Below are 13,456 nucleotides of genomic sequence, written 5' to 3'. Positions count from 1 at the left end.
TTTTTTTGCTAGATATTAGTTGTACATTTCAAATTTTCATACTGTTTATAACAAGACCTTTATCACGCATACAGTCCAGGGTTTCTGCTGATCGTTAAAAAGTCTTAAATTGAACTATCCAAATTTAAGGCCTTAAGAAGCATTCAAAAGGATTCAATTTGTTTTGTTTAGGTCCTAAACAAATAGACAAAGTGTGTAATGACTTTTCCTATTTGTTTGTATAAAAGAAATTACAATGTGTGTAAAAAAGTTACATGAAATGTGATTGGATAAAGCTGTTTCCTCTGCTTGAATCATTTATATTTTACCTTAAATTTGGTTAATGGTCGGCATTAAAAGGGTAAACAAACATTTTAATTTGACTTTTTAAAGGGTGTAGACACCCTGAAGTCACTAAAGCTTCATGGGATGTCCAGTGATATGAAGAATCACAGTGTTAACATGTGTAACAACAGTGATTGTTATCTTACATTAGATCTATTGAATGAAACATCATGTACATAGGATAAACCAACATCATTTTACTATTGTCAAACATAATACACTATAAACTTGTACGTGTAGTATGCATTGTCCAATTAATATAAAACAAAGACACACGACCTGGCACAGGGCTTAGTGCACAATTATCTAGACTTGCTACCTGCGGTCAAGATTATCTCTTACAATGTAGCGTGTTAAAGGTCCTTAAAAGTAATTTGATATTTCTAATGAATTATTGTATTCAGTCATTGTTGAATCAATTATTCATGATGTCATCACACCACACCTTGATTTAATAAAATGTGTATTCCATTGTTAGTTTGCGGATATGTTAGAAACGTATATTAGGAATGTTAGCCATCCATTTCACGTATTTTTGGCTCGGCGGGGGAGGGGTTGTTACTGTACAGTTGTTTATATGATAGATATGAATACTAACTAGTTTCAGATGGTGTCATGATTTCAACATTATTTGGCCATTAATAAAATGAGAGTGTTTTAAAGTGTATTGTAAATGTCTACGTGTTTTGGTATACATGTTGTAGCGTTGACCGGGCATTGTACACAGCTTTAAATGACACAGGAATGCAAATAACTGGTATTTCTGTCCCTTTTTCTGGAAGTTAATTTACACACAAGTCGTGAAATCACACAAAGCAAAAACCTAAACCAGAGAGTGCCCTCTCTGGCGAGCAGATTTGATTGATCTGCCTGCATATGGGCTGCCTGCATATGGGCTGCCAGCAGTGCTGCAACGGGAGTCATGCTGGCCCTGCTATAGAACATGAACATTTGGAATGAGTGAAGCAGCATTGATTATAATCAGGGAACTGCTTGGTTAGCATGTTGAGTAATAACGATAGCCAACTGCTCACCGTCTAATAGCCAAGCTTTCTTCATTTATCACATATAGTACCCATACATGATACTCTTACTTCATTCTGATTTACAATGTACTATTGTTTGGCCCTTTGAAAAACCAGGGGGGAAAAATATGATTGAATAATCTGATATAATGTCTTACAAAGGCTACACCATGTGAACATAGAGTTCAGCCATTGTACTTGAGGAACAAAGACCAGTCTTCTCACTTGGTGTATCTCCAGACTTCAACGGCTCCAAAATACAGCTGCCCGCATTGTGACACTGTCTAGAAAATCCTGTTCTATCACCCCCATTCTGAAACAACTACACTGGCTCCCTATCTCTCAACGAATCATCTTCAAGCTGATGCTCATTGTCCACAAAGCTCCTAATGGCAAGGCTCCCCACTATATTTCTGAACTGCTTCAAGTTTACACTCCATCAAGGAATCTTCGATCAAGTTCTATGCTTCTCCTCATTGAATCCAAGTCTCGACAATCATGGGGTGACAGGTCTTTTTCTTCAGCCGCGCCACGCATCTGGAACTCTCTACCACTTAATCTTCGATCTTGTCTTTGTACTGCAAAATTCAAGTCTCTTCTCAAAACTTATCTTATGTCACAGGTTTTCAATGACTAATTTTGTTGTGTCTGTTTTTCTTTGTGTTGTGTTTTGTTTTTGTTTTGTTTTTGGTTTTACTGCGCCTTGAACACCCAGCAGGGTGGATATGTGCGCATTACAAGTCTTATTATTATTATTATTATTATTATTATCTCAACATATGCATAAAATAACAAACCTGTGAAAATTTGAGCTCAATTAATCATTGGAGTTTGGAGAAAATGATGAAAGAAAAAACACCACTGTTGGACAAATCTGTGTGCTTTCAGATAGGAATAAAAGACTTCTTGCTAGAAGTCTTTAATTATTTTAGTGAGAAATTACCTCTTTCTCAAAAACTACGTTACTTCAGAGGGAGCCGTTTCCCACAATGTTTTATACTATCAACAGCTCTCCAATGCTAGTTACCAAGTCAGTTTTTAAGTTATTATTTGTTTTAAGTAATTACCAAACATGTACTTCCCTTTAATGCGCTGGACATTGCCTTATTAGGGGAGGGCAGTAATATACACATTGAATGGCAATGAGGTAAATAGTGCAGAGCGTTCTATTTTCCCAAGGCGCAGCCGAGGGAAAATGGAACGACCCAGGGATCAAACGACTATCACACGGCCGCCGGGTTTCCTAGTAAAACTAAGACATATCATGTGACGCGCTCTAAACCAATGACAAGACAGAATTGTTGTAAGGGGTGCGTGTTAGAATGATAACTATGTACATAAATAACAGTGTGTAGGATTTGTTCACAGCAGTTTATTGTGACACTTTGAACAATAAAACATTTATAAGATAAATTGATTGTTCCAATTCCAATTACTTCCATTTCTAATTATTTCCATTAGTAACTGACCACTGAAACATTCATTAAAATTACTAAAAAGCTCATGTCCAGAATAAGTATTTACACATAAATACGTGTCCAGAGTAAGCCAATGAACTTGAGACCATTGAAGAAGAAAACAAATTAAGTATAGAACAGCAACATAGTTGCAATTTCAACATTTTCAGTTATTTTCTAAGCTGTTACCTGGTTACATGCATATAGACGTCCATATTGTTCACTGAAATTTGAATATCTTATTTGACAAAGGAGTATTTATTCCAGCAGCAAATGACAAACTTTATGTTGACATCACAATTGAAGTGAAATTTGGGCAAAAAGTTTACTTCTGGGGTAAAATCATTCTATAAAACAGTTTCATTGGGTCTATCCACACTCACAAACAATATTTCATACTGCAATTAATCATTTTGCTTACCAAAACAAAGAAATAGGGGACTTTTGGGACACTTGGTGGCAGCAGACTTACCCGGTAAAATCCATTGTTCTGGATAATGTGCGCATGCTCAGAGCTATGTAAACAATTGACATTTACCTGGTAAGTCTGCTGCCACCTAGTGTTCCAAAGTCTCCTATTGCAAAAGATTATTTTGAGATTTATACTTTCAATTATCATTTGGGTATAAAAGGAAGGATATCTGTTTTACAAATTATTCCTAGTTTTACTAAACTAAATCAAATTACCCACATGTTGTTCCATGACCGTTAAATACAGGCTAGCTCTGTACACTTGATCTGTCATCATTCAAACGCAACCCTCAAGAACCTCAAGTTTGATCTGTCAACTTGATAGCAACTGGCGCCTTTGAATGGTTTCCAGATACTGTGCACCTTATAAATTGTATGTTATTATTAAGTATTAAATTGGACATTATTGAATTAATCAGCTACTAAAATATCTGCTCCAGTTATTAAGCTGTTTCACTCTATTAAGAGATCCAAGATGATCAAATGTTTAAGTTTTCAAATTTCTTTGTTTTCACTTGGTCCATTTTGGCTATATCCCTTTTACATACTGTACAATGTATGTTTGTCACATTTTTAATTTTAACCTTTTAATAAAAAAACAAAAATGGGGGTATTCATGTGTTCACAATTGTAACACAATCTAAATGAACAAGTAAATCAGGGCAAAACAGTGATCACACACAGCTAAATTGGTTTGTAGCTCACAGATGCATTATACACTAAGTTGATACTGTCCTCCCCACAGTGAATGAAACAAGGTATGCCAGGAGCAACCTCGCTCCCAGGGGTGATCGATCTCACCGCGCCATTTTTTCCCAGCATACCATGCTCGATCATAAACATTTGATCATCTTGGATCTCTTAACGTGCTAGTAGCTAGCACATTTAAATGAGCCATTAATGAGCGTACATATTCATTATTCAATATTTTCTACGCACGCACGCATGTCTTTCGTCTTAAAGAATGTTTTTGTTTTTAAACACGGGCGTGATCAACGTACAAAACTATGCCCACACGCATCTAATGCATAACCAATTTCCTGTTCCTGAGCCAATCAGCGTTGTTTCCCATTACATCCAGGGGTTAGTGACAAGAGGTATCGATATGGCGCGCTGCCCATGGTAGCGAGGCTGTACGAGAGGTATCGATACAGCGCGCTGCCCATGGTAGCGAGGCTGTACGAGAGGTAACGATATGGCGCGCTGCCCATGATAGCGAGGCTGTACGAGAGGTATCGATATGGCGTGCTGCCCATGGTAGCGAGGCTGTACGAGAGGTATCGAAATGGCGTGCTGCCCATGGTAGCGAGGCTGTACGAGAGGTATCGATATGGCGTGCTGCCCATGGTAGCGAGGCTGTATGAGAGGTATCGATACGGCGCGCTGCCCATGGTAGCGAGGCTGTACGAGAGGTATCGATATGGCGTGCTGCCCATGGTAGCGAGGCTGTACGAGAGGTATCGATATGGCGTGCTGCCCATGGTAGCGAGGCTGTACGAGAGGTATCGATACGGCGCGCTGCCCATGGTAGCGAGGCTGTATGAGTGGTATCGAAACGGCGCGCTGCCCATGGTAGCGAGGCTGTGCGAGAGGTATCAATACGGCGCGCTGCCCATGGTAGCGAGGCTGTACGAGAGGTATCGATACGGCGCGCTGCCCATGGTAGCGAGGCTGTACGAGAGGTAACGATACGGCACGCTGCCCATGGTAGCGAGGCTGTACGAGAGGTACGGTATCGATATGGCGCGCTGCCCATGGTAGCGAGGCTGTGCGAGAGGTATCGATATGGCGTGCTGCCCATGGTAGCGAGCCTGTGAGAGAGGTACGGTATCGATATGGCGCGCTGCCCATGGTAGCGAGGCTGTGCCAGGAGCTGATTTGTAATGTTCATTTTGAGTTGTAGATCCATTGTGTTTTAGCCACAAGGTGGATCCATTGGCCTTTTATTCATTGGTTGGTGGTGCAAGACTCCTTTTCACACAGTGATGTCATTGCTCCAGGTGACACGATTGTTGACATCACTGCTTGGATCGGATTCCAGTCAAACAGTGACTTCTTCACACAGTGATGTCACTGTTCCAGGCGACAGGTGACATGACTGATGACATCACTGCTTGTGATAGGTTCCAGTCAAACAGTGACTCCTTCACACAGTGATGTCATTGTTCCAGGTGACACGATTGTTGACATCACTGCTTGGATCGGATTCCAGTCAAACAGTGACTCCTTCACACAGTGATGTCATTGTTCCAGGTGACACGATTGTTGACATCACTGTCTGGGGTGGGCTCTTCAGTGACTCCTTCACACAGTGATGTCATTGTTCCAGGTGACACGATTGATGACATCACTGCTTGGGGTGGGCTCTTCAGTGACTCCTTCACACAGTGATGTCATTGTTCCAGGTGACACTATTGTTGACATCACTGCATGGGGTGGGCTCTTCAGTGACTCCTTCACACAGTGATGTCATTGTTCCAGGTGACACGATTGTTGACATCACTGCATGGGGTGGGCTCTTCAGTGACTCCTTCACACAGTGATGTCATTGTTCCAGGTGACACGATTGTTGACATCACTGCATGGGGTGGGCTCTTCAGTGACTCCTTCACACAGTGATGTCATTGTTCCAGGTGACACGATTGTTGACATCACTGCATGGGGTGGGCTCTTCAGTGACTCCTTCACACAGTGATGTCATTGTTCCAGGTGACACGATTGATGACATCACTGCTTGGGGTGGGTTCTTCAGTGACTCCTTCACACAGTGATGTTATTGTTCCAGGTGGCACGATTGTTGACATCACTGCTTGGGGTGGGCTCTTCGGTGACACTTTCACACAGTGATGTCATTGCTCCAGGTGACACGACTGTTGACATCACTGCTTGGAATGGATTCCAGTCAAACAGTGACTCCTTCACACAGTGATGTCATTGTTCCAGGTGATACGATTGTGGACAACACTTGTTTGCAGTGAGATGGTCCAATAAATGTTCTGTTCAGTTCAGAATCGCTTTGTTTTGATGTGCTTTGCATAAATTGGTTCAGTCCAATGAAATATAAACATAAAGACGAGACTGAGTAGTGCAAACACACTAAGCATGCTCAGGATAACTACCCTTGTCCAGAACATGCCGTCTGTGATCTGATATAAAGAGCATAAGAACAATGTTATGGTTGAGCTTCTTATAAATCATATCTTGTTTTATTGGCTGCATCCAATGATTTATAATGAATACTGTTATTCTGCTTATTAAACATTCATCCATTTTTTTACAAATAATATTGTTATCCGACCAATGCACCACTTGCAAGTTAGATTTTATTACTGCCTGGTACAATGACTTGCTTAGTCACAAGTTACCACCTTAAGGTGACCTAATTTGAATTCTTCAGACTAATGAGACAGTTACATAAGAGGCGACAAAACTATACATGATTCTGAATGGATGTGTATGGCACAGTGGTACCAGGGTCTGCTCATCTGGAGGTTGCTATACAAAAGCTTGCCCCAAAACATTTGACATAGCAACTGTCTCTGAAGTCTGAAGTTTTCAAATTTAAGCGATAACTTATTGTGACTGTCGCACCAAACCTTAAAGGCAGTGGACACTATTGGTAATTACACAAAATAGCATAAACCTTACTTGGTAACGAGTAATGGGGAGAGGATGATAGTATAAAACATTGTGAGAAACAGCTCCCTCTGAAGTGACGTAGTTTTCGAGAGTAATTTTCCACGAATTTGATTTCGAGATCTCAGATTTAGAATTTGAAGTCTCGAAATCAAGCGTCTGAAAGCCCACCACTTTGTGTGACAAGGGTGTTTTTTTCTTTAAACTTGGACGACCAATTGAGCTCAAATTTTCACCGGTTTGTTATTGTATGCATATGTTGAGATACACTAAGTAAGAAGACTGCTCTTTGACAATTACCAATAGTGTCCAGTGTCTTTACTCAAAACCAACTCACAAATGGCTTATTAACACATTCCTGTAATGATTTAATATGAATTTAATTCACTGGCTTATCCCTTATTCAGTGCACATCATTTTATTATTCACACGCACACCCTTTTTCATTCAGTATTCCTCAAATTAAGGCCCGGTCCCACTGCAGTGATAATGAGAGCGATAACGATAACGACACAAAGAGAAGGCATTCTGTTGGTTGAATTGCTCTGCACAGAATACGTCCACGCTTATTCAACCAATCGAGGGGGTGTATTCATAACGTTTCCGTTATCGAGGGGCCTATGTGACTGAGCCTTAAGTCTATACAGCAAAAATGAAGCTTGGTTAGTGTAAGAAGACTTGAGTTATCTTACCCTGTTGTCAACTGGTTCTGGTTGAAGTCCTTCTTTGGGATAGATGATAAGAATGACTGTGATCAAAGAAGCCACAACAATCATCGCTATACCCCCAGACCTGTCAATAAACAATGCATTTTATTACTTTCACTGTATTCCATTATCACAACTTATGTTAGAATTTTTTCTCAAGCAAAACCTACACAAGAAGAAAAAACCTGATATCAATTTTATTGAACTACTTCAGGTGTTTTAATGGTTTTTATTGAACTACTTCAGGTGTTTTAATTGTTTCAGAAAATTTGCACAGAGCATTTATAATTACTAGAAAACATAAAAAAATGCAGGTCTAAAAAGTGCTCATAAAACACACACGTGTACAATGTATCAGGCAAAGCCTATTCACCACTGCTCAATACAAGGGGCATTAGGAAATGTCAGTCATTAATTAGGGAATAACAGTGCGAGTACCTGGTCTTCACTGCGTGGTAATGACCGGGTTGGTGGCTGGCGCTGTTAACGGACCGAGCCGGAGGCGAGGTCCGTTAACAGCGCCTGCCACCAACCAAGGCAATGTCAGTCATTAATGCTCAGTATGAGAGACATCAGGCAATGTCAGTAATTAGTGCTCAGTATGAAAGACATCACGCAATGTCAGTCATTAGTGCTCAGTATGAGAGACATCAGGCAACGTCAGTCATTAATGCTTGTATGAGAGACATCAGGCAATGTCAGTCATTAGTGCTCAGTATGAGAGACATCAGGCAACGTCAGTCATTAATGCTCAGTATGAGAGACATCAGGCAACGTCAGTTATTAGTGCTCACTATGAGAGACATCAGGCAATGTTATACTTCAGTAACAAACTGTGAAGTTTGATTGGTCCAGAACCAATCAAGTGACGTGCAACAAAAACGCATGTACCACGTCTGCACAGTGCAGCGGGTAACATGAGTTTCGTTAACCGGTGTATATTACCTTGATCGTTCCCACCATTGGTAAATTTCTAGCGCTTAGGCATAAAAAGAACATATATGTTATGTTGGCGTTACGGGCCCCCAAAATAGGGTAGGTAGGGTTTTTCCCATCCCAGCAACAAATAGTATACACGATACCAAAAGAAAACAAGGCTACACACAACAAATAGTGTAATTTTAACTCTTGATGACATTTATTTTATTTTTATTTCTTAAATAGATTTTAATCATTAAATTTCTTCCCTTCAAAAAATAAAAATACCCAGGGTCGGACGTATTTTTAGGGTAGGTCTGGTTAGTCCAACATATATTGGTTTTTTGTATGCCTTCGTACAAAACTGTTGCAGGTTCGAGGGAAATGAAGAATTGTTTCTTATGAACAACTGTTCATCTGCTTATTAAACTATGAATACTCATCAAAAATAATGTTTGAAGATGGTAACAGAATTTTGAGAAGAGGAATAATCATGTTACAAGGTATAACAAAATAATTGTTGCACGCTGGGATAGGGGTCCACTCTGGGTTTTGTACGCCCTCGGGGGAAATGTTACCCAGCGAAGCCGAGAGTGCCATTTCCCCCTTTGGTGTACAAAACACCATGGACCCTGTCACAGCGTAAAAAACTTGTATAATGTCAGTCAAGTCAACAGAGTTTAATACAAGGGTCATTAGGTAATGCCAGTCAAGAGTTCAATACAAGGGGCATTAGGCAATGCCAGTCATTAGCAGTCCAGTGCTCAGTATGAATGACATCAGTCAATGCTAGTCAACAGGGTTCAATATTAGAGACATCAGTCAATGCTAGTCAATAGGGTTCAATATTAGAGACATCAGTCAATTATAGTCAACAGGGTTCAATATTAGAGACATCAGGCAATGCTAGTCAACAGGGTTCAATATTAGAGACATCAGTCAATGCTAGTCAACAGGGTTCAATATTAGAGACATCAGTCAATGCTAGTCAACAGGGTTCAATATTAGAGACATCAGGCAATGCTAGTCAACAGGGTTCAATATTAGAGACATCAGGCAATGCTAGTCAACAGGGTTCAATATTAGAGACATCAGGCAATGCTAGTCAACAGGGTTCAATATTAGAGACATCAGTCAATGCTAGTCAACAGGGTTCAATATTAGAGACATCAGGCAATGCTAGTCAACAGGGTTCAATATTAGAGACATCAGGCAATGCTAGTCAACAGGGTTCAATATTAGAGACATCAGTCAATGCTAGTCAATAGGGTTCAATATTAGAGACATCAGTCAATGCTAGTCAACAGGGTTCAATATTAGAGACATCAGGCAATGCTAGTCAACAGGGTTCAATATTAGAGACATCAGGCAATGCTTGTCAACAGGGTTCAATATTAGAGACATCAGGCAATGCTAGTCAACAGGGTTCAATATTAGAGACATCAGGCAATGCTCGCAACAGGGTTCAATATTAGAGACATCAGTCAATGCTAGTCAACAGGGTTCAATATTAGAGACATCAGTCAATGCTAGTCAACAGGGTTCAATATTAGAGACATCAGTCAATGCTAGTCAACAGGGTTCAATATTAGAGACATCAGTCAATGCTAGTCAACAGGGTTCAATATTAGAGACATCAGGCAATGCTAGTCAACAGGGTTCAATATTAGAGACATCAGTCAATGCTAGTCAATAGGGTTCAATATTAGAGACATCAGTCAATGCTAGTCAACAGGGTTCAATATTAGAGACATCAGGCAATGCTAGTCAACAGGGTTCAATATTAGAGACATCAGTCAATGCTAGTCAACAGGGTTCAATATTAGAGACATCAGTCAATGCTAGTCAATAGGGTTCAATATTAGAGACATCAGTCAATGCTAGTCAACAGGGTTCAATATTAGAGACATCAGGCAATGCTAGTCAACAGGGTTCAATATTAGAGACATCAGGCAATGCTAGTCAACAGGGTTCAATATTAGAGACATCAGGCAATGCTAGTCAACAGGGTTCAATATTAGAGACATCAGGCAATGCTAGTCAACAGGGTTCAATATTAGAGACATCAGGCAATGCTAGTCAACAGGGTTCAATATTAGAGACTTCAGGCAATGCTCGTCAACAGGGTTCAATATTAGAGACATCAGTCAATGCTAGTCAACAGGGTTCAATATTAGAGACATCAGTCAATGCTAGTCAACAGGGTTCAATATTAGAGACATCAGTCAATGCTAGTCAACAGGGTTCAATATTAGAGACATCAGTCAATGCTAGTCAACAGGGTTCAATATTAGAGACATCAGGCAATGCTAGTCAACAGGGTTCAATATTAGAGACATCAGTCAATGCTAGTCAACAGGGTTCAATATTAGAGACTATCAGTCACTTGAATTAGTATGATTACTTACTTTGCAGCGCCTTTTGCTCTGGATAGAATGATGCATAATAACAATGAGAGTCCCCATATGATGCTTAATACAAAAAGACCAACACCAATGCCAAACACCAGTGCCATCATCAAGTCTCAATCAGTGTTAGTCCGACTCTGCAACAAAAACATCAAATTGGACAACATTGTTACAGAAATTTAACAAATCAACTTAAAAACAAGTAACTCCTTCAACTTCATCACCCAATTTACTAGTGAATGAAGGAGGAGCAACTTTTTAGGGGGAGGGGCGGCTCTCTTGTCAGGGGGGTGGGGGGAACAAGACTTTGTAAGGGGTGGCTTTGAGAAGGGGCGACTTTGTATGTTTAGTGAGGGGTTTGTAGTGCAGTCAAGATACGGTGACCAAGAATTCATGCGTCTTCCATCTTGCACGCGAATGTATACGCGTACGCACGGCAACAGACAACACTGTGAGAAAACGATCAAAACGGGAACTTTTTAACATTAGGAGCTGCATTATTTCACGAAAATGATGGACTTGTGAGTAATATATGACGACCAAAACCCACCGCAGAAAAATGTATGCCGCCATAGAATGTGAATCTGTTGAAATTAGTGGCTTGTTGCAGGTAAGATTTGAGTTATGAATCACATCACTTGTGGAATAACAAACAAATTTTCATTATTAGAACGAAGATTTCTAGAAGGTGTGTACAATGGGATTTATAACAGCTCTGTCAAATAAGGAGATCATTTCAACTGGTCCCATTTGTTTTGAGTTTTTCCTGTTTTTGAGGCAAACAAGAAAGTATGGTTTCCCGGTGAAGCCATACATGGAAGAAACATCTGCAGTGACTACAAGTGTTCTGTGAGACTTTGTGTATACATGACTATACAGCCAGCAGTTGTCATCATTTTATTCAAAACATTTGTTTATTTCATTTTAAAAATTACCATGGTAATTTGCAAAATATAACAAAAATTAAAAATTAAATAAAAAGTGTAAATAATTATTGGCTTTCAAATCTGATTTTTAATAAACTAAACTTGCTAAAAATTACAACTAGTCAGATCATGAGATATATCAGAGTCTAACTAGTAACTCTAAATCTGGCTAAAGTCTAACTCTAAATCTAATAAAGTCTAAGTCTAATTTAATAACAAACTCTATCATTTTAAAACTAATGACTAATCAACGGTACGGAAGAAACACCTTTTTATTGTACTTGACCTATCCCATCCTGCAAACTAAAGTAATTGATATAAAATAAAACACATTGTGCAATCTAAAATACTATTATTTATTAACATTATTACTATTGGAAACATGGAGGTAGAAATAACGGAACACTTACCAGCCTTTTTGCTTTTCGTTGTTTACATTTTCATCGACCACTCATTTTGGAATTTGGATCGCAATAATAATCTGCTGCTGTAGCGCCACCAACTGGTGAAAGGTTGCCAATCTCTTATAAAACAATAAAAGTGATCGCATGAGCAAAAGAAAGTAAATCATCCTCATATTAATATATTATTGTTAAATACTTCATATTAGTCGACTTCTCGTACTTAGAATCAAGTCGTCAATAATTTCCCTCTTCATTGTTATGTTTGACGCTTCCAAAGTGGTTTGCGATTGATGCATGAGTTGTTTATCATAGGACTCCCCCTACGCGCCGAAAAGGCGCAAGATGCGGAACTCGGACTGAAATTATCATTATCATCATCTTCCTATACTGTGCAGAAACCTCCTCTGGAGTATACTCGCACATTGGTTAAGGTGCAAACTAGCAGGTGCAGACATAAACTCAAAGCATAAAAAGATACGCTTACTGTGCAAGTAAAAGCATTTTGTGTGGGGGGATGGATGGATACTTAACTGAAGGTGACACCGTTCAGTCTGGTCTTGAAGAACTCCAGAGTTAGTGACTCAGTAACTTGCTTGGGCATTGAATTCCCAGGCGGATGGTGTATGGGAAGAAGGAGCCTTTCATTTTTGCCATCTGTCTTTAAGACTAATTATTCGCATTATGCAAATCATTAGTATAGTCACGTTACACTAACGGTCTGCATAAAGTATACAATTATTTTAAAACGTTTGTTTCACGTCAAATTTCCTACTTTAGCACCCGATGATGACACCAAAACTACGTACAACACCAAAGTAACTATAAGGGTATTATTTTTTTTTTTTTTAATCTTAGATATTTGGGTTCAAACCCGACCCGTATTCGTCATGATGTATCGGGCTGCCATGATTATGGGGGAAGGGCCCTCGTTCTCCATTCTTGACGCTAAACATGTTTTTTAAAGTTTTTATTTAGTTTGCCAAAATGTCAAAATGTGAATGTCTCGCTTGTGATAGGCAGTCAAATTGTGAAATATCTAATTAAAGATGCTATGTCAGATTTTTGGCCCCAAACATTAAAAAATAGATTTTCAAGTGAATTGTATTTCAAAGAGTATCACCCGCTATAACGAAAAACAGGTTTAACTTTTACTTTTAATGGTCAGGAATCATGACAAAAG

At 39.4% G+C, this 13,456-nt stretch overlaps 1 protein-coding gene across 1 annotated transcript; it reads right to left on the bottom strand.

The window, feature by feature from the left end:
- Positions 1-5,528: 5,528 nt before the first annotated feature.
- Positions 5,529-12,346, bottom strand: LOC117301292 (transmembrane protein 218-like). Its single transcript, XM_033785179.1, has 4 exons — positions 12,283-12,346; positions 10,947-11,083; positions 7,606-7,705; positions 5,529-6,423 (listed from the first exon to the last, which is right to left on the bottom strand). Exons 2-4 carry the CDS (start codon positions 11,054-11,056, stop codon positions 6,283-6,285), a joined length of 351 nt encoding a protein of 116 aa, XP_033641070.1. The 5' UTR covers positions 11,057-11,083; positions 12,283-12,346; the 3' UTR covers positions 5,529-6,282.
- Positions 12,347-13,456: the final 1,110 nt, after the last annotated feature.

Source organism: Asterias rubens, chromosome 17 (genome assembly GCF_902459465.1).
Source record: "Asterias rubens chromosome 17, eAstRub1.3, whole genome shotgun sequence".
NCBI classification, from domain to species: Eukaryota; Metazoa; Echinodermata; class Asteroidea; order Forcipulatida; family Asteriidae; genus Asterias; species Asterias rubens.
The sequence above is the reverse complement of the archived record's forward strand: the minus strand, read 5'-3'. Positions and strand labels throughout refer to the sequence as shown.

What these genes read in the sequence shown, in the direction of transcription:
- LOC117301292 (XM_033785179.1), bottom strand. Translation starts at nt 11,056, where the DNA reads ATGATGGCACTGGTGTTTGGCATTGGTGTTGGTCTTTTTGTATTAAGC. An exon ending in AGAGCAAAAGGCGCTGCAAA is followed by an intron (nt 7,706 to 10,946) that starts GTAAGTAATCAT and finishes GTTTATTGACAG; the next exon opens with GTCTGGGGGTATAGCGATGA. An exon ending in CAGAACCAGTTGACAACAGG is followed by an intron (nt 6,424 to 7,605) that starts GTAAGATAACTC and finishes TCTTTATATCAG; the next exon opens with ATCACAGACGGCATGTTCTG.